At 57.6% G+C, this 26,829-nt stretch overlaps 1 protein-coding gene and 1 non-coding gene across 2 annotated transcripts; one reads left to right on the top strand and one right to left on the bottom strand.

Annotated features, from left to right (window-relative positions):
* The first annotated feature begins 366 nt into the window (after positions 1–366).
* On the top strand, positions 367–23,185 carry RAB26 (RAB26, member RAS oncogene family). The gene is made up of 9 exons (XM_062614785.1): positions 367–605; positions 2,763–2,873; positions 19,309–19,350; positions 19,962–20,028; positions 20,333–20,385; positions 22,119–22,184; positions 22,359–22,415; positions 22,835–22,911; positions 23,058–23,185. Exons 1-9 carry the CDS (start codon positions 396–398, stop codon positions 23,158–23,160), a joined length of 786 nt encoding a protein of 261 aa, XP_062470769.1. The 5' UTR covers positions 367–395; the 3' UTR covers positions 23,161–23,185.
* Positions 23,186–26,500: 3,315 nt separating this feature from the next.
* On the bottom strand, positions 26,501–26,595 carry LOC134161729 (small nucleolar RNA SNORD60). Its single transcript, XR_009964073.1, has one exon. It is a non-coding gene; the product is annotated as a small nucleolar RNA SNORD60 (small nucleolar RNA).
* Positions 26,596–26,829: the final 234 nt, after the last annotated feature.

Genomic DNA, 26,829 nt, shown 5'->3' with positions numbered 1-26,829 from the left:
GGCCAGGCGGGTCTCCCACCTGCCGGCTGGATCGCCGGGGCGATGAGCACACAAAGGGGAGCGGGGCGACGAGCTCCGTCCCCCCCCAAACCTCTCCATGTCCCGCTCGGTGCCAAACCCGGTGCAGCCCCAAGGGTCCGGCCCCCGACCGCGGCTACGACCCCGCTGAACCCCCCCCATCCCTCCCGGTGCCGGTGTTGGGGTACCGGGGGGGTGCAAACGGGCACGTGGGCGCGGGGTGGGGTGACGAGGCCACGCCCCCTCTACGCTCCCATTGGCTGCGAGGCACGGAGAGGCGGGGTTTGTGCGGGGCGGGGCGGGCCCGGGGCGGTGGCGGCCGGTGCATCCCGCACCCCCCCGCCCCGCAGCGGCCGGCGCGGAGCCGCGGCCCCGGGATGTCGCGGAAGAAAGCGGCTCGGAGCAAGGGCAGCGGCGCCGCGCCCTCCGCAGCGCTGCCCCCCGCACAGCAGGGCCATGGCCACGGCCGCGCCGCCGCCCCGAGGGGCTCCGCGCCGGCCCCCGACCTGCCCCGCAACGGCGGCGCGGCGGCGGCCGGGCGGCCCTCGCTCAGCAGCAGCGGAGAGTTCTACGACCTCGCGTTCAAGGTGCGGGGATGGGGCGGGCACGGGGGCGGCCAACGGAGAAGTTCGCGGGACCGGGCGGGCATCCCTGCATCCGTCCGTCCCTGCATCCTCCATCCCTTGATCCTCCATCCCAGCCCGGCATCCCGTGCCTCCCGGGCGCGGCTGCACCGGCGGAGCCCTCGGCTCCTGCGGAACTTTAACAAGTGCCGCTGACCGAAGGCGTTTCGCTGCGCTGGGTTATCGCAACCGCCTGCTTCCTCCGTAACAACGGCAAAATGCGGTTGTGGAGCGGGTGGCGGTGCGCCCTGGGTCGCGTCGGATCCGCGCCGGTTGCGGTTGAAACGGCTCCAGCTTGGGCTTTATTTAAGGGCTCGGATGGCTTCTTGCTGCTTCAGAGCCTGGCGAGCGAGTCACAGATGAAATGTGCTTGCACCCCCCTCCATCGTGCTCCCCGCCTGGAGCTGCCTTAGCGCTTCTGAGGCTGCGGATTATTAGGCTTGGAGGAGATGCTGTTTGCCATGGCAAGACCAGCCTTAGCATGCTGCACTGGGGAGCTCGGTGCTGGTGGCGCTCGGTGTGGCCATCATGGTGTTGAGATTTGGGACGTGAGGTCCAAGAAGTGGATTCGGTAGCTGTGGGAGGTGGTTGGTCCTGATACAGCTGCAGTAACGTTCAACAGCTTCCCTAAAATGGAGCCAGCTGGTCCTTGGCCCCGGGAGCGTGCTTCTCCCTGCCCAGGATGGGGCTTTCCCTTGGAATTGTCCCCATGGCACAGGGATGAGCTGAACGAGGTGCTGGATAAGCCCAGATGCACCAGGTAGCCAAATCCCTGTTAACGGTCTTAGCGGTAGAGAGAAATGGGTTTGTATTCAGCAAAACCTGGGCTATGAAACTCTCTCCTTCCCCTATCCTTCTCTGGAGGTTCCGAAGCTCTGCCAGGGCAGTGACCAAACATCAGTTCCAGAATAGGGCTGGATCCTGACCGTTGATCCCTTGCCATGAGCCGGGGCCCCGGTGCTGCGGTGTGCCCTGGGTGAGGTGTTAATGGTGCTGGGCAGGGAGCGGTGGCTTTGCAGGGTCACCCTGCTCCAGAAAAGGGTTTTTTGCACTAAAAATGACAGTTTTCCCCCTGCCCTTGGCTCTCCTGCCCCTGTTGCGCCAGGGCTTGGTGTGCAGCTCTGCTGGGACACTGGGTGCTGGGACACTGGGTGCTGGAGCACCACAGCTGCATCCCACTGCCCCAAACCAAGTTCCAGCAGTGCCACCTCTCAGAGGCTGGGCTGCAGCGTGGTGCTGGTGGCATTTGCCACTCCTGGTGGCTCCCGTGTGGGTTCAGCATGACCCAGGGCAGCACCTGCCTCCAAACCATTGCAATCCAGTCACGGGCTAATGGCTTCTGGAAAGCAACCGCAGCGCTTTGGGGAGAGAGGGTGAAGCTATGGAAGTCACTGCGGGTGCAGGAGCCCCTGATAGAGCTCAGGGGCATGGATCCGGATTTCAGGGTGGTGGGGAGCTGTGATCCTGCCAATGGGAATGGGGTTGGTGGCCCATGGATGTCAGGAGGGCTCACGAGGAGCAGAGGCTTTGGGGAGCTGTGTTTGGGAGCAGCCTCCTCTCTGCTGTGGTTTCTTTACCGCAGGGTGGGTGCCTGCCCTGTTTGCACCCTGGGGCTGCTGCGGAGCAGGGAAACTGAAGCAGGCGGCACTGGGAGCCCCACATGTGTGGGGTGTTTTGTGGGTGCCCTGGGACAGTGCGGGGCCCACAGCCCCCAGGGGGTCTCAGCTTGCCTTGCCCAGACAGCACCTGTGGGTTTCAAGGGGTGTTTGTGCCCCCATGGGGATCTGTTAAGTATTGGGTGGGGGAAAGTGTCTTGAGTTTGGCCAGTGCTCAGGGACACACATGGTGCAGGGTGGGCAATATATAATGATAAATATTATTAGTAATAATGTATTTATATAATATAAAAAAATACATCATAATCCCACTGTGGGTCCCCCCTTCTCTCCCCACCCTCCCCTGGGTCCAAGGAGTTCTCTCTTGGACGTGCTTTTCCCCCCTCAAGAATACGGGATCTGCTGCCAGCTCCCGGTACGGGGTTTTCTGGGATGGATTCGGGTAACAGCCACGGGGGGGTGTCCTTCCCAAACCCAGTCTCTCACGCCCCGTCCCTCCATGCAGGTGATGCTGGTGGGCGACTCGGGGGTCGGCAAGACCTGCTTGCTGGTGCGCTTCAAGGACGGTGCTTTCCTGGCCGGCAGCTTCATTTCCACGGTTGGAATCGACTTCAGGGTAAGTGCTCGGGGGGCTCCTTGCCCCCCGGCTGGGCTCTGATCATGAATAACAAAACGTTGCTCCAAGGACTCGAACCCCATCATCCCGATGGGTGTCAGCTCCGGCTGGGCACCATCTGATGGCACTGCTTCACTGGTGCTTTGCCGGAGGATGCGGGAGCATCTGCTCTGCGTCCTGGGGATGCTTTGTGTAAGAGCAGCTGCTGAGGCCTGAGCAGCTGCCCAGTGAAAGCGTTTCTGTTTCAGTCAGTCAGTTTCAGTGGGTTTAAGGTTTGCTTTTCCAAAGCACCAACAAATAAACACGAAACAAACCTGGCGTAAACCAGAATCCCCTGGAAATGCCTCCCGAGCACAGCTCTGGGGTGCCAGCATGGGGATGTGGTGCTGGGGTGGCTCCTGCTCCCTCCGGCATGGCAGGGATGTGCTGTGCCAAGGGGTCTCTGAGCTCTCAGAATATAGCAGCAGTGCATCGGAGCTGCTGGATGGAGGGGATGATGGGAGGAATGGGGGCAGAAGGGGACACGAATCATGTCCTGCCATGCCCTGATGTGTGCAGAGCATCCTTTGCCAGGTGGGAATATCTATTGCCAATGGGGCTCTCAAAGCCTTCTCTTGACTGTATTTCCTGAGCTGGGGCTGGTGATGGATGCTCAGGGATGCTGTGCTCCAGCACCCCCATGGGACAGCAGAGCAATGGGGGCAGTGACTTTATAGAGGTGGCATCAAAGAAACCTTATGGTGGCTGTGAAGGGCAATCAAGGGAGCATTTGCTGACAGTTTGGGTTGCTGGCCCGAGGATCAGTGCTCCAGGTCCTCATAGTTCCATAACCATCTGCTTCCCCCCAAATGCACCCTCAGGACCAGTATATGCCCAGTGTCTGTGCTCTCCCTGCCCTCATCTCAGGGCACTGTCTCTGTCTATGCTTTTTGGCTCCGTTTCGGTGCTGCAGTGGCGATGGGTGGGTGCAGTGAAGAGCGGGTGGTGATGCCACACACCGGTGTTGCATCTTCCCAACCGCCTTTCCTCAGCAGCATCTTGCATCTTCCCCTTTCCTGGAGGATTACGGAAGATGAGTGTCTCTTGTAACCTGCTGTTTCACTGGGGTGTGAATAATAACTTGCTGGTACAGTGACAAGTGGAAGAGGTGGGGGATAGCTCTGAAAGCCTTTAGGAAAGGCTGGTCCTTCCTGCAAACAGGCTCTTGGTGCAGAGCGCGGTGGGACTGGTGAATTGGAGCCCATCGTCCTATACAGAGGTAATTACACGATGTTTCAGGTGTTCTTACAATGAAAAGCGTTCTATTACTCCTTGCAGTGATTGATACCGAGGGCAGTCGCACGGTCCTGTGACTTATTGATTAGAGCAAACCACTGCTACTGAGGAGCAATCAAATTAGGGTTAATTTTCTGCTGTAATAGAGCTGCTGGAGCTACATCGGTCTGAAATGGGCATATTATGCAGTGAGAAGATCATGTGTGTGCCCTGAACTTGTTATTATCAGCTTTAAAAGGTGCTTAAAATTTGGGGGGGGGACGGGGGACGGAGGGGGGACGGGACCTGCAAGTAGTTTTTGATCCCCAGCTCCGTTTCCATTAGGATAATCCTACTCGCAGGTGCCCTGTAACTGAGCCCCTCTCACCATTCGCATCACGATGCAGAGGAAGCTCTTGGGTGGGAGCGCTGGAGGCTTCTGCTGTGAGAGCGCATTTTGGCTTTGCTGTGTGTCTATCTAACAGCCGAGCTGTCACATCGCAGCTCCTTCCCGCTGTGATCCCGGGATTTGGCAGCCGCTTCCCTGGCAGCCGCGGGGTTCCGCTGCCTTGGAGCGGTGTAAGGTGCTGAGCAAAGGTGGGGGTTTGGTGTATTGGGGGTTTTGGTGGGGTTTGTGGTGGTCACTGAGTCCTGGCAGAGACCACGGGGACCTCCTCAAGGCTGAGCTGTGCTCCTGTGCATGCACAGCCTTGTTGAACTGGGAGCTGCTGCGACCCTGGGAAGCCATAGGGATGGAGCTGTCAGCTCCGCACATTATTCTGGGGACTCTTCACTCCTCTTGATGCCGCTGGTCTCTGGGGTGGGATGGAGCGTGCTGGGGAGCAGCCCTTGTGCCCACCCAGCTGCTCTCTGCCTCCTCTCCCAGTCCATCCACTGGTCCCAGTGGGCTGGAGCGTCAGCCGCTTGTTTGCAAGGATGTCAAACCACCAGATAAATGCAAAGCTGTGGCTAATGGGTAATGTAGGCATGAGGGTGTGTAAATGAGCAGAAATACACTCAAAATGAATCATAGAATCCCAAACTGGTTTGGGTTGAAAGGACCTTAAAGCTCATCCAGTTCCAACCCCTGCCACGAGCAGGGACACCTTCCACTAGAGCAGGCTGCTTCAGTCTGCCATTACAATTCCTAGCGGCCCACCAGGCTTTTCCCTCCTACTGTTTTCCTTTAGGGAGAACCTCTTGTGTTTGTTTATCATCATCTGTTAAACAAAGCAGGATGCTGATGTAATTATATCTGGAAAATAAACTGCTGATCCTGGGGAAATAGCGGTGACTGTAGGATTAGAGAATGCATCCAAATGGTACCTGCTGGCTTCCAGCTTTGGAGGTGCTGAGTCCTTTGGTTTCCTTCCTTTGGAAGTTGGGTTTATTGAGTCCCACTCTGTGGGTACCTCCTGCAGGGGCTTGCTTGGAGCAACAGAAACTCCTGTCTGAGCTGTGGAGCTGCATCCTACAGAGGGGAAACCCTCTTAGGGGAGGAAACAACGCCCTGCCTTGAGCATCTCGGTCACAAGCATTGCTTTTGGGGCTTCCAGCCATTGCTGGGTAACAAAGGGCTTCCCATGAGCTGTGGTGTGGCTGTGCTGAGCCATGGTATGAGCTCTTCCTCTTCCTCCTCCTCCTCTTCCCCATGGCTGGGGGGTCTCAGCAGACCCTGCGTGCTTTTCCAGCTCCATATGGTGGGATTTCAAGGAGCAGAGTCTCCTGGAAAAGAGCAGGTTTATCGCTCAGGGGTGTGAATCCCATGCTGGTGCTGCCGAAGGAGCCGCTTTTCGCTGTAATTCTGGGAATGCTGCAGAAACCTCGTCAGGAATCGAAGCTGTGCAGCCAACAGTGCCTCTGCCTTGTCACAACAGCGAGCTAACACGAGAGGAGGCTCGCCAAAGCGCCGCGTGAGCCCCTCGCTGGTGATGGGCTCTGTGGCTGGTGGTCACAGCCCCGTGCTCCATCCCCAGCTGTGCTGGGTCAGCAGAGTCAAGACATTGGTACTGATGGGGCCTGAAAAGAGGAGAACATAACGGGGAAAAGAGAAAGATGAGGTTTTTCTCCCTGGGAAGGTGCTAATGAGCTGCTCTGCATCAGCAGGGAGATGGTTTCTGTGTTAGTCAGGGGGATGAATCCATCGGGAAGCGCTTTGCTGGCGGAGTTCAGAGCAGGGACAGAACATGTCTGTGTGCTCTCCAAGGTGTGCTGTGGTATCGCTGCTCTTGCTGCCCCAAGGGGAAGGAGCAAACCAACGTCCCCGTGGTGCAAAGCCTAAGTGGTGCGGGAGGAGGAGGGAAGCAGCTCCAGCACCGCTTTGCCCTTCCCAAGCACACAGCTGGGCACAGGGAACGTTCCCGCTGAAGCCAGGCTTTGCCCCAGCACGGGTTTGTGCTGGTTGTTACCCTGCAGGACCCTGCCCCGCTCCGCTCCAGCCTTGGCTGTGCCTCAGTTCATCCCTCTGCTGGGGCGGCTGCTGTGAATTGAAGCTGTCACTTGTGACCCTGAGCTTTGAGGACTCTTGATTACAGCGAGCCCTGTGCTGCTCCGGGGGTGGAATCAGCAGGGTATAATATAGGGCTTTGCATAAGAGGTTTGTTGCATCTCTGTTTGTTTTCTATAGCGTGTGTGTGTGCACCTTCCATCAGCACAACAGCAGCTGCTGAACTCGGCATGAGAGATGGGGAGCTTCAATCCCAGTGTGCAAACCACCACTGGATCCAGCACGTCCTGGGTCTCCATCCCTGTGATGCTCCAGTGCAGCCTTTGCCCTGGTACCTCCCTTGGAAGGGTTGGTGCAACCTGGAGCTGCCTGAAAGCCAAGGGCTGGCTTTTATCTCAGCGGTTGGCATGGAGCATTAGCAGGGCTAATTTTCTGATGGATCAATCTGGAAAGAAGTGGGAGGGGATTTGCTGAGGCCAGAAGAAAGGAACTGAAGGGGTTTAATTCCAGTGTGTCTTTATGGAAAATTATCCCGGAACATTCGAGGGAAGGGGGTCTTGGCATCGAGCAGAGCGTTTGGTGTCTCTGTTCTCAGTCTTTGCCATGTATCATGGTCGTGTGTGGGGTTGTGTGAGGGGCTGCAGCACTTGGATGGGTTTAGGCTGGTCCCTGCCAGGGGTTTGCTGTACCAATGGATGTGACCAGGCTGGGACAGGAGCCCTGAGCATGGCAGGGGGATGCTTGTGCCCCAGCCTTGGGTATGTGTTTCCAGCAGCAATGTGCCTGGAACGGGCTCATTCTGCATCTCCAACTGCTCCAGCTGAATCTTAATAGGAGCCAGCAGCTGATTTCCTACTTTGGTGTTTCTCACTGTGAGGAAAACTGGGCTGAATCCACCCGGAGGAGCTTTCCTGTGACGCTTTCCATCTCTTCTCCCTGGTTTGCAGGCGAGATGCTGGCAGCGATGCCATGAGGATGAGGAGCTGCCTGAATCTGGCAGCAGCTCGGGCAGGTCCTGGAGCTCTCGCGCAGTGAGGGCAGGAGCCTTGCTGGCCGCAAGAAGCCTTGGTTCCATCGGTTTATGCCATGTGTGGCTATTGGCCATCAGCCTTTCCGTGGCTGCTGCCGGTCCCTATTGCCGCTCCCGGGACGGGCTCTCCAGGGAGCAAAGAGCCAGTTTTCCTGGGAAGCGGAGCCCTGCTTCTCTGCGAGCTGCCGCTCTCCTGCCATTTGCATGCAGGGGCTCAGTTGCCAAGAGATGCTGCGAGCGGCGCCCGTGGCGCCTGGTGTTTTATTCATGGTCCTGTGGCTCCTGCTCCTCCTCACCCCCCTCCATGTGCTCCAGGGCTGCAGCACGGCAGCACATCGCAAGCACCCCTGTGCCGGCGGGGTCCCCGTGGACAACCGGCTCCGTTCCTGCCTTGGGGAAAGCAGCAGGGAACGGGATGGGTGTCTTCAAGCGGAGGAGTGCTTGAGCCGCTCTTTAACTGAGCGGCATCACGACAAAGAGCCCGGTTAAGAAAGCTCTTAACCAGTTTGCAGGGTGTGAAAGTGCCTTCCCTGCTCTCGGAACGCCGGGAGCTCTCCCATCCCTTTGGTGCCTGGGAAATACCCCCGGGAATAGATCGTGTTTGATCCGGGTGTGAAATCTTGCATTTCAGCTGATAGTGAGAGCGCTGGGAATGGGGGTTTCGTGGGAGATGCTCTGGGAATGGTGCTGGTGTCTCCCAGGCTTCCCAGGGCACGCTGGCAGCTCGCATCCCCATGGGCCTGTCCAGGCCTGGGGTGGTTGGAATGAAAGGTGTCAATAGCTCGGGGTGTTCCCCTGCAGCAGCATTGGAAGGGGTGTGCCTTGGAAAACCAGAGGAGTTTTTGCCCTGTGGGGAGCTGGGTTTTGGTGTAGGGTGATGGATCTGCTTGTGAGCATCTTCCCTGCATCACCCATCACCATGGGACCGCTCTGCCCACTCTGAGGCACTTCCCCATCTCCAGGGGTGCGGGTCCATGCCCTGCTTCACTCCAGCTTATCAGGCTCCCCATGGAGGAGCAGGGTGAGGAGGAAGGCTGTGGGCACACAGATGGGGTCTGTCTGTGCCTCTCTGGGCCGTGGCAGGTCAGGAATTGGCGCATTTAGGTGCTGGAGCATGAGCTGCTGTGTGATGCTGGGTCCGCTCATGGTGCCAGGGCCTGGGAGGGAGCATTTTATAGCCAATAAAACATTTAAATGGGTCTAGAGCCAGTCTAAATGCTTTGACTATTTAATGGAATACATTTGGCTTAATTTCACGTTCATCTTTGTGATAAAGATTGAATTCAGCTGTGCAGAACTGGGCTTTCTTTGAAAGCAGAGGGGCTTATGGGGATGGGCAGGCTTTGGGGTGCTCTGCCCCTCATTGACAGGCATTTGGGGGCACCCCGGTCCCATGGCTCTCACCTTGCTCATCCCCTGTGCAGGGACATCACCCTGAAACACCAGCACCTTCATCCTCTTCCCTAGGATCCACTTTCCTCCTTGTGTCTGCAGAGGGTGAAGGTGGGGTCAGGTTGGTCTCATGTGGTCCCTTTTGTTGGGCTCTGGGAGGATGGAGCATCAGCGTGGCAGAGCAGAATGACAGCAATCGGCTGTTCAAAGCCTGGAACAGAGAGTGCTGGTGGAAGAGCATCCCTTTGAGAGGAGGAAAAACCAGGGAAACCAATCCCATCCAAGTGGATCGGAGCTGTGTTTCCGGTGGATGGGGCTGCAGCGTGGTGTGTCTGAGCAGTTATCCACTTGTCCTTGGCTGGTGATGGGGACACACTGTTCCTATGGCAGTGAGGAGCCCAGGGATCCAGGGCTTGATTACCTGCAGAGCCTTTGGAAGCAGAATGTGTTGTTGGTGACTGAAGGATGCAGTGAGCAAGGGGGGGCTGCTGCCTCGAGGAAGAGGGTTGGGAAAGCACAGAGAGCTGTGGAATTCCTGCATGAGGCAACAGTGGTGGTACCATGGGGACATCCCTGCTTTGGAGCATAGGATGGGCTCAGCACTGTGCAGGGGTGATGCTCTCCTTGCTGGGCTGCGCTGCTGCTCCTGGCCCAGCCTGCAGTGGAGCAGAGCCATGGTGCTGCTGTACCCATGCTGCTGCTGCCTCCATCCAAGGGTGATGGAGCTGCCCTGCTCCCTGGCAAGGATCTCCAGTTGGAGCAGTGCAACTGGTCCAGCTTTGTTTGTTTAACAGGGGCATAAAGCATTCCTAATCCTGGCTGAGCACCGAGTCACTGCCTTGAAGGATTGAAGAACCTCTCAAAAGCAACAACAAATATTTCATCTTTATGCCTGCACTGGAAAAAAAAAAGACTTCTCCCTGCTCATAACTCGTGTTGGAGCATGTGGCCCTTCGGCTTTATACAGCGATGCTTGTTGCCCTGATCCGTGTCTGTCCCAGGGGGAGGAGAAGCCTCGGGGTGCATTGGGGATGCTTCAGGTTGGGGAAGATGCGGTTGTGACAAACATGGTGGGTCTGGGGTCAGTGCTGCCTGCAGGCAGGAAAGGAAAGGTTGTCTAATAGGGGGTGTAAGCTGAGGATGCAGCTGGTCCTGTCGTGAGCATCTGGGCAGGTTGGGCTTCATTTCGGGTGGGTTATCTCTATTTAGTCCATTGAAGGGAGGGCAGTGGTGGGAGCCGGTCCCTGCCGCATCACTGCAGCCGATGGCAGCCATGGAGCCGAGCCGGGACCTCCTCTGCTGGTGTCCCAGGACGTGTCCCCGTCCCCCCCCCGCCGAGCTGTGACATTCCCGGCCCTGGTGTCACACCAGGGAAATGGCGGCTTTGCCTTTTCCAGCTTGGCTGGTGCAGCGTCACCACGGCAACGGCGCGGCCACCCCCCGGAGCCGGATTATGGCATTAGCGCGGATGCTGGCGATGGGCACCTGCGGTGGGTGGGATGTGTGCCGGGAGCTGCTGCTCCATATAGATAATGAGGCTGGGCTGAAACAGGCTCCTGATGCCGAGGTGAGCCGCTGGTGTTATCCCTTTGCTCCCAACCTTGAAACAAATCCCTGTTTGTATTCTCTCCCCCCAGAGGAGCAGGAGGCTGTTGGAAGCATCCAGCCCCCCCCCCCCCCCCCGGAAGCAAAGCCCTTGCCTTCCATTGAACAGTGATGCTGAATTTGCCCTGGATTGCTGGGATTTGCTCCCACCATTCCCTGCCAGCCCCTCCATCCCTTGCTGCTTCCTCTGAGCCAGTGACTAATTAAAACACAACTGCGTGGCAGGGGGAATGATTCAGCCCAGTTTGTTGCTGGGGGGCTCGTAGCAAAGACCCCAGGGACCAGCTTGTTGAAGGGGGCTGGTCCCTGGATGAGCGTCTTGCAACTGGGATTCAGTGTCCCAGGCGGTGCAGGGACCCCTTCCCACTGCCTTTAGGCTTTAACGTGCACTTCCCCGCTCGGTGCTAAGCACACCGGGCTCTCGGGAGCTGCAGGGAAGCAGCCCTGTTTCCAGGGTCATTTCCTTGCACCCATCCATGGCCTCGCCTGGAAGCACCGGGATTGCTGCTCCTGGTGTCAGCTTTGAGAGCCCAGCGCAGGCTTTGGCAGCGGCACTGCCCGGCCCACACAGCCCGGAGCAGCGCCAGCCTCGGGATGCGGCTTTCCCGGATCCGGGATCTGAGCCGGCTGTGCCCAACACGGCCCCATGGCAGGGCCCGGCAGTGCTGGTCCTGCAGGCCGGGCAGAGCCCTGGTGGTGCACGGTCCATGGCACGCTGCCCCAGGCAGCCAGCATCGTTGGGTTACATTCTGCTGTGACCATAAGCTCTTGGGTGTTTCCATAGGGGTCCTGTGTGGTCCTGGTGGATGGAAGGAGCAGGATCAGGGATGTGAAGCATCCCAAACCTTTACTCTGCTGTGTTGCATCCTCGGGCTCCCATGAGTCAGAGCTTTCCAAAGGAAAAGCGCTCCTGCGTGCTCACGCATCCCAGGTTTCGGATGCGTGGGATTTTCTTTGTCCCCTTGGTGCTGCAGCACACGTGGTCTGGAGCCAGCCCTGTGCAGCTTGAATGGTGCTGGGTCCTGAGCCCCACGGGCTCTGCTCCTGCCCAGGGAGCCCAGCCATGGGGCCAGCAGCCCCTTCCCTAGACCTGCCGTGGTTTGCTGATGTGCCCTGGGGAAATGTGGCTGATGTGATGGGAGCAGAGCAGGGCTGGGAATTGCTTCCTGGTGAATGCCGCTGCACTGCTCAGGAGAAGGGATGGCTCCGGGTCATCTCAGTGGGGCATCCCTGTGGTGTATTGCCATGGAGCATCCCTGCAGTGGTGCATCCCTGCAGAGAGCTGCAGGGATGAAAACGCCCAAAATGTGCCCTCTTGGTAGCACTGGAGCATCACCTGCTGTGGGGGACGAGCATCCCATGTGGAGAGCTGGTCCTGCCGCAATGGGATGTGCACTGTACCCCTGTGCACTAGAGCTTGGTGAGCGGCTCCCTGTGGGGCTGGTGCTTGGCAGGTGGGACCGAGTTCAACCCCAGCTTCCTTAAACCCATCAATGTGCTGCTCTTATGAATGTGCATGAATTAATGCGAGAAGTGCTTGACAATGCCGAAAATAGCATGCCTCCGTGCCTGGCAGATGTGCTTTTCCCTCCTGAATGATGCACACGTGAGGCCGAGCTGCTGGGAGCACTGGTGGTGCCATGGGGTGCTGCCAGGGATGTGATTGATGCTCTGTGGGATGAGCCTGGTGCTGCCCCTCATTGTCTCCCGGTGCCCGGCACTGACTCACTTGGCACCAGGAGGGCGAATGATGGCTTTGGTTGGGCCAAACTGGTTTGACTGATGGGGGGGTTTGGTGTGGAAGCACCTCCCCATCTTCCAGGACACATGCCATGCTGGTGTGAGTGTGCTGGCGCAGCAGGGCCAGTGCATCCAATGGGCAGGAGCACGGGGTGGTGGTATTGCCACCCATGGCAAAGCAGAGCCATTGTGGTGAGTGAGGAGGAGATGAAACCTTGGACAACCCCATATGGATCCTGGGAAGCAACCACAGGGCTAAGGAGGGTCCTGGCCCTGGGGAGGAAGCCAAGGCTCACCATGCTTCAGCCATCACTGCCACTGCTGCCACTGCACCATGCATGGGAGCTGCTGCAGCACCACAGAAACAGGCTGGCATCAGGGAGCATCACAGCTCTGAGCATTGCAGACCTGGCCTCTGCCATTCCCAGCGTCTTCCTGGACTTGTGCAGCCTTGGGACAAGCCCATGCTGGTTGTTCAGCCGCTCTCTTCTCCTTGGATCCTATGAAGGATTTGGGTTTATGGCACAGGGAGAGCTGCAGGTGAAGGATGTGTTGTGTGTGTGTGTGTGTGTGTGTGTGTGTGAGTGATACAAAGCTACAGATCCCCTTGCCAGCTCTCTGGGGATTATTGCTTTTATTTTTAGGGTCGAGAAGTGCTGTTTAACAGCGCTGTTTGCAAGGGTGTCTGCAGAAGGTGCTGTGTTAGTGCCGGAGGTTTGCTGCTGGGCTGTTGGCGCTGATGTGTTCAGACCTGAGGTTTGCTTCTTTTAATTGGGTTGCAAAGTCTCCTCCGAAACTTTGGGCAGGTTTCCATCCCGGTAAGTGCCAGCCCTGCCACATGAAGGGGCAGTGCAGGGATATAGCTGGTTGCAGGCACTGTGCTGCACCAGGGAGTCTGGGTGGGCAGAGCTCCAGGGCCATCCTCAGCAGCAGTGACCCCACTGCCTCCAGGAAAGCTGTGCTTTATAGCCAGGATCATACCAAAACCTGGTTCTGTGGCTCCAAAGCCAAGTTATAAACGGCCTTCAGACTGGGATAGGCCGAATGGAAAAGGTTTGGATGAAGCATAACACAAAGGTAGTGATTCCTAACTGCTTGCTTGGGGGTTTCCCAGAGAAGGGATGGGCCTGGGGCTCCCTGGATCACCCCATGGCTCCGGCTGCTATGGTGGGAGCGCTGGGTCCAGCTGCACTTCCAACACAAGGACTGACTCCTTTGACATTGAACTTGAAGTCATTTAAGTTGGAAAAGACCTTTAAGTTCATAAAAGTGATGCACGTCTTTCTTCCTCCCACTCCAGAGTAACCAATTCCCCCTATAACTGCAACGGATGTCCCATTTTTCCTTCCCGGTGCATTGGCAGGCATTGTGTTTGCTGTGAAGGAGCAATGGTATGGCAATAAATGCTCCGTGGAGATTCCTGTCCTGCTTTGCAGTGTGGCATGTCCTTGATGAGGAGAATGAAGAGGGATGTGTGGAGCAGCACATTGCTGGTCCTCGGTGCGGGCAGGATCTGCAGGAGCCAGCTCTGCCCCTTTGTCTCCAAGGATGCTTCCTTTAGAAACAGGGGTGGTTTTAAAGCATCTATTATAAAGCAGGAAATAAGAAGAGATGGAAGGTGAGGAATGCAGGGTGAGGGTGCAGGGATCATCATCCCATGGGCTCCATCCGATCCTGGTACCCAACGTTGTGCTGGGAGCTGCAGGGATGGGCTGCAGCCTTCCTCCTGACTATTGCATTTTGGTGGCTGTGCTCTCCAGGGCTGCTGTAGCACATCCTATCCCACGGATTTTTCATGGTGGAAAGCCCATTTTCCATGGTTATCCATGGGACTGGGGCACAGGTTTGCTGTGATGTGGCGGGGATGTCTGAAGCCTCACACAGCCACATCTCCTCCTGTTGGCATGAGCCCGAGCAGCCCCATTGGGTTCACAAGCATCGATAGCCTCATCTGCCTCTGCCTCCTTTAAGGAACCATCCCTTTGGGAGCAGCTGGGCTGGGAGGGAGGGTGCCATGGACCCAGTGCTGGATGCTGCAGGGCACAGGCGATGCTGAGAAGCAGAGTTTAAACTGTGTGATCCTAACCAGATCCTCTTAGCTCTAATCTGTCCCTAAGACAGGATTCTCCTTGCCAGAACCCCCTTTTCTCTGCAGCCTGATGCGAATGGCAGACGATAAGTCACTAATTCTTCAGTGTGTCTGCTCTAACAAGAGCCTTGACTCTTATCTCCTGCAGGGCTGGCAGCCAGGGAGATGCTGATTGTGCTCTAATGTAGCTTACATGGGTCCTGACAAAGCCTGGTGCTGCAGACATGCCTGGGGTGCTGTGGGGTGCAGAGAAGGGGCTGTGCTGCCCGTGGGGCTCTGCAGGGCATATGGGGGGGTTTGTGCCCATCAAGCTGCACCAGGGGAGGTTTAGATGGAGATGAGTGCCATGGGTTAGTGGCGGCCTTGGCAGTGCTGGGACTGGATGGGTTTAAAGGGCTTTTCCAACCCGGTTGATTCCATGTTTTCTATAGGGCAGATTGTGGCTTCTCCTGTGTGGTCTGCAGTGTGTGGGGCAGGTTGTGCCCTGGCATGAAGGAAAGGGGGGGACACAGTGTGTGACCCCTCAATGGGGGCATGTGGAGGGGGCACAGGGATCAGTGGGGGTCAGAGGCCTCATCTGCTGCACAGTGCTGTGCTGCTGCTGCTGCCTTTCCATGGGGTCTGCTGCTGAGCTGAGCAGCAAGTGCTGACACGTCAGCGCTTCCCAAAGGATCCTGGCACCCGGGATCGGTGCCTGGCTCCGGAGCAGCTCTGAGCAGGCAGGAGTGTGGGAGTCCTGGAGGGAAAACATGAGGCAGAAGTAGCTGGTTTTAGCTGCAGGGTTGGAATGCACGGAGCTGCCGGGGAATCACCTGCCCTGCAGTGAGTGGTTGGGTTCCCTCTGAGAGCAGAAGGTCCATGGGATGAGGAGGAGAAGAACCTCGTCCATGGGATCAGGAGGAGGGGATGGGCAGGGTGTGCTGGTGGTGGCACAGGGGCACCACCAAAGGTGCATCCCAGCGCCTGAGGCATCCTCCAGGGGGTCAGCATGGATGGAGTGGGACCGCATCCAGCCTGTGTCCCTGCCTGCTCTCCCTGTCCTCAGCGGCTTTCCACGGGCTCCAGCACAGAGCTGGGCTCTTCCCTCCCCTGTCTCACAGGGGATGTGCTTCCGAGATGGTTTATCCCTGAGCTGGAGGTGTTGGGCTGGATGTGCTCTCCATCGAGAGAGGAGATGGAGATCCCTGCTGGATGCGCTGCCCTGTGGTTCAGCGATGGGCAGAGCAGCCCTGCTGTAACCTGCTTTGAAAGCCGCTGTGAAGTCAAGATGAGAGCTCAGTGCTGCTCTTAGAGCCCCGGTGTCTGCTCAGGGCTGATGAAACTTAACTCTTTGTTCCCCCTTTCTGTTTGTGTCTCTGACCAGCCCTGGATTTAGGAAGCACGGATCCAGGGGCTGATACTGCCTCCTTTTTGCTCATATCAAGCTGCTGCCACGCTCCCAGTGCCGTGGTGTTCCTGGGCTGTGGATAATGCGGGTTGGGAAAGCTCCAGCTCCTCACCCAGAGCCTGCTCGGATGGCCCATACCCCGAGCCACCTCCCAGCCACCCGCACCCCCTGCCTGGGCACTCTTTGGGCCCAATTTGCTTTGGTTTCAATTTCCCCAATGCAAACGCAGTCAGGATCACCCAGTTCGGCTGCTTTAACTCTGGGGACCTTTGGGAGCAAAGGAGGGGTCTCTTTGCACCCCGACCTTGGCAAAGGGCTGTGCTATCCCTGTGCCAGGCGGCTGTGGCTGGAGGGGATGCAGAGCCGCCGGGGCTGGCATCAGCGCGTGTGTGTGGGGAAACTTGGGGGCTTTAATGAGCAGAGTTAATGCCGGGTCCTGCTGCTTTGGGCACGGTTCCACATTGATCCTCAGTCTATTTTTGCAGCCGCTTTTGGAGGTGGTTTATTTGTCTGTCTGCTACAGCCCCATCACCACTGCATCCCCTTCCTCCCGGCACAGGAGGCTCCATGGGATTTGGATCCGAGTCCTGCCTTGCATGGGGCTGGGGTCCCCCAGTGTCCTATCGCCCTCCATGCTCCTTGTTTTCCTCTTGGCTTCCCAAAAGAAAGGATGCCCCAATCCATCACCCACTGTGCTCCCGGGTTTCTCTTCTCTCCCCATCTCCAGGTGACCACCCCAATGCCTTGGGGAGGAGCAGGGCCATGGGGTGGTCCCTTTGCCGGTCCCCAAGTGCTGTGTGTCCTTTGCAGCCGTGCCCAGCACCCCCGGGGGGATGCTCTGATGGGTGCTTCTGGGCAGCATCGCTGGAGCCAGTACCCATCAGAGGTACCAGGGAGTCAGGGTAAGGGGTTCCACTGCTTGGAGCCTGAATGGCACCAGCGAGCAGCTTCCCAATTGTCAGCTTAATTGTGAAGCGAGTTAATCCATGTATCCAATTTAACCTTTAAGGCTTTAATTAATGAGTTAATGCGTGGAAAAGCTGGGCAGAGGCCGGGATGTTGTGTGGTTGCTGACCCTGGGTTACGCTGCTGCTTTGCTGGTATGGGCTCAGTGAATGGGATGGGCTGGGATGTACCAGTCGCTCCCAGTGTGGTTCCCTGGCACACTGGGGACCCTGGGGACCAGGTAAATGGGGACGTTGGGGACACCTTGACTTGGGTGGGAGCATCACCCATCACAGGATGCACATTCACTCCATTGTGGGCATCTTCTCTTCCCTTTCCACCTCCAAATAGCTGCTCTCATCCAGTCGCTGGGGCGGGATCCTGCTGGGGCTGCTGCTGTGTTGTTAATGCTGCTCTTAATTGAGGACCATCTGCACTTGGTAATTTAATTTTCCCTGCATCTGCAAGGTTCCAGCTTTATTTATCCAAGGACCTGAGGGTTGTTTAACTCCCGAGCATCACGTCCCTCCAACAGAGGCACTCCAGGCATCCCGCTGCAGCCCCTGCAAGGACGCAGCACAGCCAATGCCCCAGGAAAAAGGGCACATAAAGACTGACATTGCAAAGAGCAGGGCTGTGGGGATGGATCCCTTCCTGCTCTGTTACCTCTGTTATGTTAAACTGTGCAAGATGAAGAACAAGCCCTGAGCAACACAACCCCTCTCGTTGCCATCAGTCTCAGTGCATTGACAACCCGTCCTTTGTCTTTGGATGCTTGTTAGCAGTTCAACCCCGCAGCCGTGCCTTTGAAGGGCTGGGAGTACAGGATCGAGCAGCAGCTCCTTAAAAAGTAATGAGAATTGGAAGCTGGGAAGTCTATTAACTGAGGTAGGGGGGAAGATTTGGGTGTCTGGTTGGCATGGCACTGATGGGAGCCATTGTGTGCTGCTGGAGGCAGCCCCAGCCCTTCCCACCCCTGCTCTTCCCACCTTCTCCTCGGCTTCTTACTGGTGTTTTGCACTGTGCTCAGGCACAGGGATGCAGGCTGGGATGGTGCAGGGATGCAGGCAGGAGCTGCTGCTCTGGATGCCTCTGGCTGTGTCTCCTGCCTGCAGGAGCATCTCTGCAGCTCGTCGCCCTGAAACGCTGCTCAGCTCCATACCCAAACCCTGTAGGATCCATTTCCTTCCTCCTCCTGGTCCAGCAGCACCTGGGGCCACGTGCAGCCTCTAATGAGGTTTCAGCATTCCGCCTCCTCCACAATGTAAGTCAGTTGTAATTAGCGCGTCTCCTGCTGCTGCCAGCTTTCCTGCTAATGAAGCTCCTGGAGTGGAGGGTGACGCACGAGGTGCAGCGCTGGGGCTTCAGCTTCCTCCGCTGCTCAGCAGATGTTCCACTGCCATGGTCCACGCTCAGGGCCATGTTCTCCCTCCCTCCATCCTGCTCACAGTGACCGGGCACACTTGGAGCGTGGCCATGGTGGGGACATGGCCACATCCCCGGCTACAGCAGCCGGCAATGAAAGGCCTCAGTGGCATCATCCTGGTGGGTGATGCTGGGTACCTGCATCCCGAGGTGCCGGTGCTTGGGGCCGGGTGATGTGGGATGCACAGGGGTGGTTTTGGGGGTGTGTGCTCCTGTTTGCCTAGAGGGGCTTGGTAGCACCAGAGCTGGTGGCAGAGCCTGGCTGGGAAAGGCAGGGAGCCAAGCGGGATGAGGGCATCCCTGACCACCCCGTAGGGGGATAGAGCACCCCATGGCTGCTCTGGAGTCATCACCACAGCAGCAAACGCTGCCCCATCCTAGTGCACCATTCTCTGGCTGTGTTTTCATCCCATCCTACTGATTATTGTGCTGATTCTTGTGGATCTAAGCAGGCAAATCAATCCCTTCCCTGCTCCTTCCCCTGGGACCACTGGATCTTTGGGATTGTGTTTGATGAATGTGGTGCAGCACATTGGACTGCCGGATGCTCTGGGACGTGGTCTGGATCCATCTCCTGCCCTTGTTAGCCAGGACAGCGCCCAGGGGCGCACTGATGGGCCCCCCATCTGCACAACCCCTCTCCTCCTCCTCCTCCTTCCCACCTTTCCTGCTGAAATCAAGCAAAAAAGGGGAGGAAAAAACAACACGGAGACAAACCAGCGCTCGCTGGGAGTAAAACGGGCACAAAGAGCAGGGAAAGGAGGTATTTTTAAGCTGCTGCCTGCATACGGAGTGCTCGGCTCCGTCTTCTGGAGGCCATGGAGTTGGGCTGCTGGTGCTCAGTGATTTATTGCCGGAGGTCTCCCAGCCCTCACTGCACACCAGGCACGGGCAGTGAGGTACCCAAAGAGGAGCAGCTCGCAGCGGGTGCAGGGGATGATCCTTGGACTGGGCCGTGGTGAGAATGGCTCCAACAGGGGCTGGGATGAACGGGTGTGAGTTAAAAAGCAGGGAGAGGAAATCAGCAGAGGGGTTTTGGGGGGGGGGAAACACTGGGATGCCCCTGTCCCCTTGGGGTCCTGCATGTGCTCACCCCTCACTGTCCTTTCTCTTCTCTTTCAGAATAAGGTGCTGACGGTGGATGGGGTGAAGGTGAAGCTGCAGGTACGTCCCCGCGGTCCCAATGGGTGTTTGGGGCTGAGCAAAGCCCCTCAGCAGAGGAGCACCCCAAAAGCAGGATCCCCATGTCCATCCCTTACTGCTGCATCTCCCAGGCTTGTGAGCCCCTTTGGCTGCTCTGCCCCACGGGCAGGAGCCTGCTCTGGTGACGTGCAGGAGATTCCATGTCCCTCCACAGCCGGAGCTGCTCCAGCCCCCCCGAGACCCCCTTTGTTTCCCTGATCCCTCTGCCCGGAGCTCAGTTAACACCATTAGTGCTGATATCCCCCCCCTGCCTTCTGCAAGTGCATCGCTGCATTAAGAACTGATGAATTAAATCAGTGGGTCCCCACTCATCCATCTGCCCGATGGATTTTCCCATTAAGGAGCATGCTGGGAGCCCTTTGCCACGCACCATTATCTCCACACACTGAGGAGCTGGAGGTGATGCTGCAGCATCGATCGCACTTGTCGTTTTCCTTGTTACTGGCCTGGGGAGCAAAAGGATGAAGGAGCCTCTCGGGGCTGCACCATGGGGGTTTGGGGCTGGGTTTAGGAGGGTCCCTCGGGGCGGTACTGGGTTATGACTGATCCCTCTGCTCCATTCTGCCCTGCAGATCTGGGACACAGCGGGGCAGGAGCGCTTCCGCAGCGTCACACATGCCTATTACCGGGATGCCCACGGTAAGCACGGACCCCGGTGCTGCCCCCCAGCTCTGTGGCTCCCTCTGAGCTGTGATTCCAGGCCAGGGGAGTTGGGAGTCACTGGGAAGCAGGCACCAAGGATGGAGCAGCCTCTGCGTGCCGAGGTGCAGACACCGGGAGCCCACGGCTCCCAAGGTGTATTTTACATCAGGGGACTCGGTGATGCTGTAGCACCATGTACCCAGGCATGACCTGCAGCAGGGCCCTGGGGACCAGTGCAGAATAGGCTCTGCCCCACTGGCACTATGGCACCGGCACTAATGCACCGTCCCTGTCTCCACAGCCCTGCTCCTGCTCTACGATGTCACCAACAAAGCATCATTCGACAACATCCAGGTACAGCAGCACCCCCAGGGTCCCCTGTGATGGGCTGGGGTGGTTGTGGGTCAGTCTGAGCTGCAGGGGCTGGTGGTGGAGGTGTGAGCCGTGTCCAGAAGGGCTGTGGTTGGTGCTGAGCTCCTGTCTCATGGGGGCCTGCCCATGAGGACACCGGAGCACAGGCAGAGGAGGTTTCCCTTCAGTAGCGCATCAAAGGGGTGATGGATTCGGTTGAGCAGCAAATGAACACTGTGTGCAGTCACAGCTTTACTGAGCAAGATGCTCCCTCATCTTCCTCTGCTCCTTTGGGCCCCAGTGGGTCAGGTTTGGGCACCATCTACCCTAGTGCCAAACGCAGGTGGAGGAGAAGGCCCCATCCTGCTGCATGCTCCTTGTCCCTGCAGACTTGCCTTTCCCAATGGCTTTTGGGGGGGTCCCTTGTGCTGCTCGAGTCTGCCCCCTCCTCACAGAGCTGATCCCCCTCCTTGGGTGCTTCAGGGGTGCTGGCGTTGGGGCCAAAGGCTCTGTTAAACCTGGTCTTTGGTGTCCCCCCTCCTTATGGCTGCTGGATAAAACAGGATGTGATTGCTCATGTCCTGGACACGCTGTACAGCGCGTGCTGAGCAGGCTCTGAGCTGGCAAAGGCAGCCTGTGCAGGAGGTGCTGTGAGGCACTGACACCCCAAGGTGTGGAGCTGTGGTCCTGGGGGTCCTGCACCCCCCTGGCCATGGGTGTCTGGAGCTGGCCCCGCTCTGGAGCATCCTTCTGCTGGCAGCCCCATTCCTGCCACCCCTCTGTGCCCACAGCTCTGTGGTGGGGACAGGGCACATCCTGCTCCCGTGTCACCAGTGTTGGGAATGCTTCCTTCAGGCTGGGGTGGGCAGTGGTGGCATTGGAGCTGGATGGCTCCTGGAGAGGTGTCTGTTACTGGGTGTAATGGAGTGTGAGTGCTGGTGGTTAATGGGGCTGGGGGTCTGCACTGAGGCTGTGATCCTGCAGCCAGGCAGAAAATCCCTTGGAGGTTTGATGCTGCTGGGTAACGTGGCCCCATCTGCAGCATCAGCCCCACGGGGACACGGGAGGGACATCCATGGGGTACTCCTAGCCCCGGCAGGGAGGAATCAGCACCCAGGGCTATTGCAAGGTGCCAGAAGGGAGCTGAGAGTGTTGGTATGAGGGACTGCGTGTCCCTTGGACCAACACATCCATGGAGCCGAGCGCACTGAGCCCAGCCCGTGCGTGATGGGGACTAGGGGCTGCATCTGCATGGGTTAGGCTCTAAGCCTGCATCCCCCCTCTCTTCCCTGGCCACTGGGTGCTGATGCAGGATGCTGCCGGGTGAGCATCACCCATGGGCGCTGGGAGCCGGGGACCTGACCTGCAGCAGCACTGCCCACACCGCAGGGTCAGGGATTGCAGGGAATTAGGGCAGGTTTGATGGGATTAGCGTGGATCTGAGGGCGGGGAAGGCGCCCCACGGCTTGGGGAGGCAGGGTCAGCCCCATGCCGGGATGAGTGCATTGGGCACAAGGGACAGCACGTGCAGGACAGGGCACATCCTGGAGCAAACCCTTATCCTTATCCTCCCAAAGGAGAGTTAATGTGACCATCCCAGCTGAGCTTTAAGTCCTGCAACCACAGGGCAAGAGGCAGCTCCTCAGGCAGGGCGCTGCCAAATCCCTGCCTGCAGCTCCTGCCTGTTTCACATCCATCCTCCTCCTCCTCCTTCTCCCCTGGCTGTGTCCCTGCAGGCCTGGCTGACAGAGATCCATGAATACGCACAGCAGGACGTGGTGCTCATGCTCCTGGGAAACAAGGTGAGCCCAGCCCCTGGCATTGCCAGAGCCTCCTCTTCCTCCCATGATGGCCCCTGTGATGGAGACGTGCTGCAGGGACCCCAGGGGGGTGTCAGGGTCCACGGGGACAATGGTTTGGAAGGACAAGGACCTTGCAAAGCACCCCAGGTGGCTCTGTGCTGCTGCTGTTTGCAGGTGGATTCAGCCCAGGACAGAGTGGTGAAGAGGGAAGATGGAGAAAAATTAGCCAAGGTACATGAGGACTGCTGCTGGTGATGGCTCTGTGCTGAGATGGGGATGTATGGGCGCGTATGCAGATGTACCCCATGAACTGGTTAACTGGAGACCAGCCTGGCCCACAATACCTCTGGGAATGCTTTGCTCCCCTCCTTCCTCCCCTCCTTCTCCTCTTCCTTCTCCTCTTCTTCCTCTAAGCCTGCGCTGACGTTTTGAGCTTCTTTGCCCTCTCAAACCAGTTCAAGGCTGTGTAAGAGATGCCTGAGCTGTGGGTCCTTGATCAGCTTTTCCTGCCCCAACCACACAGCTCCTGCCCCAGCGCAGGGTATTGGCTCCTGTGACAGGAACCCGTGCTGGCCGGGGCTTGGTGCAGGCTGGGAACCCTCAGGAATATCCCCATTGATGTTTCTGACCTCCCTGTGCTTTTCCCACAGGAATACGGAGTGCCCTTTATGGAGACCAGCGCAAAAAGTGGCCTCAATGTGGAATTAGCGTTCACAGCCATCGCAAAGTAAGTGGTGGCTGTGCTGGGCACCGGGGCAGGGGTTGGAATTGGATGAGCTCTAAGGTGCCTTCAACCCAAACCATCCCATGGGTCGAGTTCAGCTGCGCTGGAGCAGGCGGCTCCGAACCTAACGTGGCTCCCTCCTCCCGCAGGGAACTGAAGCACAGATCCCTGAAGCTGCCCAACGAGCCCAAATTCACGCTCCACGACTACGTGAAGAAGGAAGTGCGAGGCTCGGGCTGCTGCAGGTCCTAACGCGCCCGGCGCGTGCGTCCAGGGACTCACGCCAAGTGTTCGTGTGCCGCGCTCTCCCTGTGGCCGTGTGTGCATGTCCGTGTGTCCTGCCTGTCCCTGCCCGCCGCCGCAGCACGGGGAGCCGCAGCGAAGGCGCTCTGGGATGCTGAGCCGTGGGGCAGGCGCTGCTTCCCGAGCCCCCGTCGCATCCGTTGGCATTCCCGGTGTGGATGGGAGGTGGGTGCTCGGGAAGGGACCCGGATGGGTAAACCTGGTCGTCTCCATCCCTTCAGCAGCAGCCAGGAGCTTCTTTGACGTTAGTTAAGAATCATGGTGTGGGGAGCAAACACCTTCTCCCCGCTGACATCCAGGTAGGAAAAGGTCCTGAATTCCCTTTTCTTTCCCTGCACACCTGGAATTCTGCTGTTCAGAGCCCTGGGCACACAGTGAAAGACTGTTTTGGAGGCCACTGTTTTCGTAGTTATGTCCATCTGGTGTAAAACACAAGAGGTTTGTCCTCTGCCCTGCAGAAGAGCTTCACTGTCTGAGTAAGCTCTGAGCAAGCTCCCGCTCCCCTGTGTGTTGTACAGAGATCTCCTGGGTGTCTCTCTGTCAGGTAAAGGCTTTGGTTCTCTCATTCTGCCGTTTCTAGTACTTTAATGGAGAAGAAATCCAGTGCATTGCAGCTTGTTCTAAATGCCTTCATGTGAGTGCAACAGCGTTTTTAGACTGCAACAACGCTTTGGTATCTTCAAAGTCCTCTTGGGACAGCTCTCTCTTTTAAGGAAGCAAGCTGGGGGCAATGCTGCAGGCCTGGCTTTCACAGGCTTCAGGCTCTCCCGCCAGCTCCCTTCAATGGGCTCCTCACCCCTTGGGTCTGTGTCAGGCTTTTGGCTTTTTTTACTTACAAAAAGCTGCACTTCTAAGTCCAAATTTGAACCGAGAGGAAGAGCTCGGCCTTTGGCAGTTCTCCTCTTTGCAAATTGTGTTTCCCTGCACTGCCCTAAATGAACCATGTGAAACAACACAACCCCAGCCACTCGCTGCTCGGGTGGCCTTCATCAGCCTCTCCTACACGAAGCTGCTGATCTGTTGTGTCCCTGCCTGTGGCAAGGGGATTGGAACTGGATGAGCCTTAAGGTCCCTTCAACCCAAACCATTCCATGAGTCATCTCACAGCCACCTCCATCCTCATTCTGTTCAGCACATCCCTGTCCCCAGTGCCCCTGGTTGCACAGACGCAAAGCTACAGGGAGTCTATAAGCAGTGGTACCCATCATGCTCCCATCAGGCTGCCTGCCTTCTCCCAGGGCAGAAGTCTTACATCTATCTTGCCGTCTTGAAGGAGCTGTCAGCTCTTCACTTCTTCAATGTGGGACCAAAACCAGTTTCAAAACTGATTTAAACAAGGGAGATGTCAATGCTGCCCTTTGGAGTGCTTTAACTAAGCCAGCTGGGAGCTAACTCTGCTACAGCAGACACATCACAACCGTCTGAGGGGTTACACCTGAACCCTAAGGCAGACTCAGCCCCCAGCGTTCCCGCTGCAGGACTGGCATCCCATGGGTTGGGGCTTGATTTTCCATGGGCCATTACTGCCACCAAGCGATGAGGAATCCAGTGCCGGGTGTGCTCCCCGAGCAGAGCACTCGGCTGCACACACAACTCCGTGTTCCGCTGCCTCCTGGTTACAGCTTTGGTTTCATTCCTGTTAATAAAGTTTTTTAATAACCCCTCTGGCTACAAAGGGATCTGATCGTCCAATGGAGATGCCTGCACTGGGGAATCACACACAGCTCATTCCTGAGCACATCTTGAGCCTTCAGTGACCAGCATGGGGTACTCTGTGCTGTCTTAACCTGGCTACTGCCACTCTAAATGTTCTTATAAATCCATTAGCAACAAGAGAAGGGATAAGGGGAATCTCCATCCTTTACTGGATACAGCAGGAACATCACGATTGATGTCTAACCAACCTGATCTTCCACAAGGTGAGCTGCTCAGTGGATGGTGTCTTACCTGGACTTCAGTAAAGCCTTTGCTTCCCACAGCATTCTCCTGGAGAAACCATCAGCTCCTGGCTTGGATGAGCAATAATCTTCAGTGGGTAAAAAACTGGCTGAACGCAGAAAAGTGGTGAGAATGGAGTTAAACCCAGTCAGTGGCTGGTCACAAGTGGTGTTCCCCAGGGCTTGGTGTTGGGGACAGTTGTTTAATGGCTTAATTAATGATCTGGATGAGGGCATTGAGCTCACTGCAAGACACGGAGGTGCTGGTGCAGGGCCTGAAGTACAAGTGTGATGGGGAACGGCTGAGGGACCTGTGGGGTTCAGTCTGGAGAAGAGAAGGCTCAGGGGGGACCTGATGGCTCCCTACAAGTGCCTGAGAGGAGGATGGAGCCAGGAGGGGCTGGGCTCTGCTCCCAAGGAACAAGGGATGGGACAAGAGGAAACAGCCTCAAGCTGCACCAGGGCAGGTTTAGATGGAGCTGAGGAACAATTCCTGCCCCAGAGGGTGCTCAGGCATTGAACAGGCTGCCCAGGGCAGGGCTGCAGTCACTGTCCCTGCAAGTGTTCACACAGCGTGGAGACGAGGCCTCAGTGCCATGGGTTAGTGGTGGCCTTGGCAGTGCTGGGAACGGTTGGACTGGGTGAGCTTAAAGGGCTTTTCCAACCTGGTTGATTCTATGATTCTAATTAAAGGGCTCCGGTCTAAGCTGAGCTGGAGCAAGTGTATTAAGATGCACTGGCTCCCGTTAAGGTAAGCGAGCAGAGAAGTTCTGCCAGGTGCCCTAATACAGAGCGTAACGTCAGTTTGGTTTTATATACCAGGGATGCGTCAATAACAAGAAGCAAAAGCAAACCAAGTATTTTAAAAACTTTATTAAAACCTTTAAGCTCCAAAATTGGCCCAATACAGCGTGAAACAGTTACAAGGGCTTAAGTTGACTTCAGGCTGGGTAAAGCACATCAATGAGAACCTTCTGTACCAGAAAAGCTCGGTAGCAGTAAGGGCACCCGAGATTTACATCGTTTCAACAACCAGCCCTGGAGGTCACGCTGCAAACCCCTTCATCTCCCCCTCCGTTACCTCAAGCTGCCCCACGCGGCAGGGTTCACTCGACCTCGTGTTTGTTTTAGCGCACCCGATTCCTCAGCGGCTCCGTTGTGTTTCACAGCCCACGCAGAGCACGGGAGCAGCAGCGGCTCCCGTTGGGGCCCCGCCTGCACCGCTCCAACCCCGGTACCGCCGCCCTCGTGTCCTCGGCGCTGCGAGCCGGCTCCCTGCGGACAGAAGGGTGCGCGCTGAGAGCAGGCCCCGCCGCTGCTCCGCCCGCCCGCCCGGCCCGGCCGCCCCCCCCGGGCCTCAGCCGTGCATGCTCAGCAGGGGCCGCGGCCGCCCGCCGCCCTCAGACGAGGTGTCAGAAAGGGTACATGGAGGAGATCATCACCGGCCCGGCCCCCACGCCGCGGGCCCGTTACCGGCCGCGGCACCGTTACCGGCAGCTCCCGCACTCACCTCCACGCGGCGAAAGAGCACATGGTTCCTCCGCGGCAGCCTTTATAGCGCTGCCCACATCGCTATTGGTCAGTCCGTCCGCGGACGCAGCCAGTCACAAGCAGCTGGCGTGATCGCCGTCCCGCCCCTCCCCGCGCTCATTGGTGGCCGCCTTTCCTCCCTCCAATAGCG

Source organism: Pezoporus occidentalis, unplaced genomic scaffold (genome assembly GCF_034315485.1).
Source record: "Pezoporus occidentalis ecotype Australia unplaced genomic scaffold, CSIRO_AGI_Poc_V1 ctg178, whole genome shotgun sequence".
NCBI classification, from domain to species: domain Eukaryota; kingdom Metazoa; phylum Chordata; class Aves; order Psittaciformes; family Psittacidae; genus Pezoporus; species Pezoporus occidentalis.
Note: the sequence above shows the minus strand (reverse complement) of the source record. Positions and strands in the feature narration are given on the sequence as shown.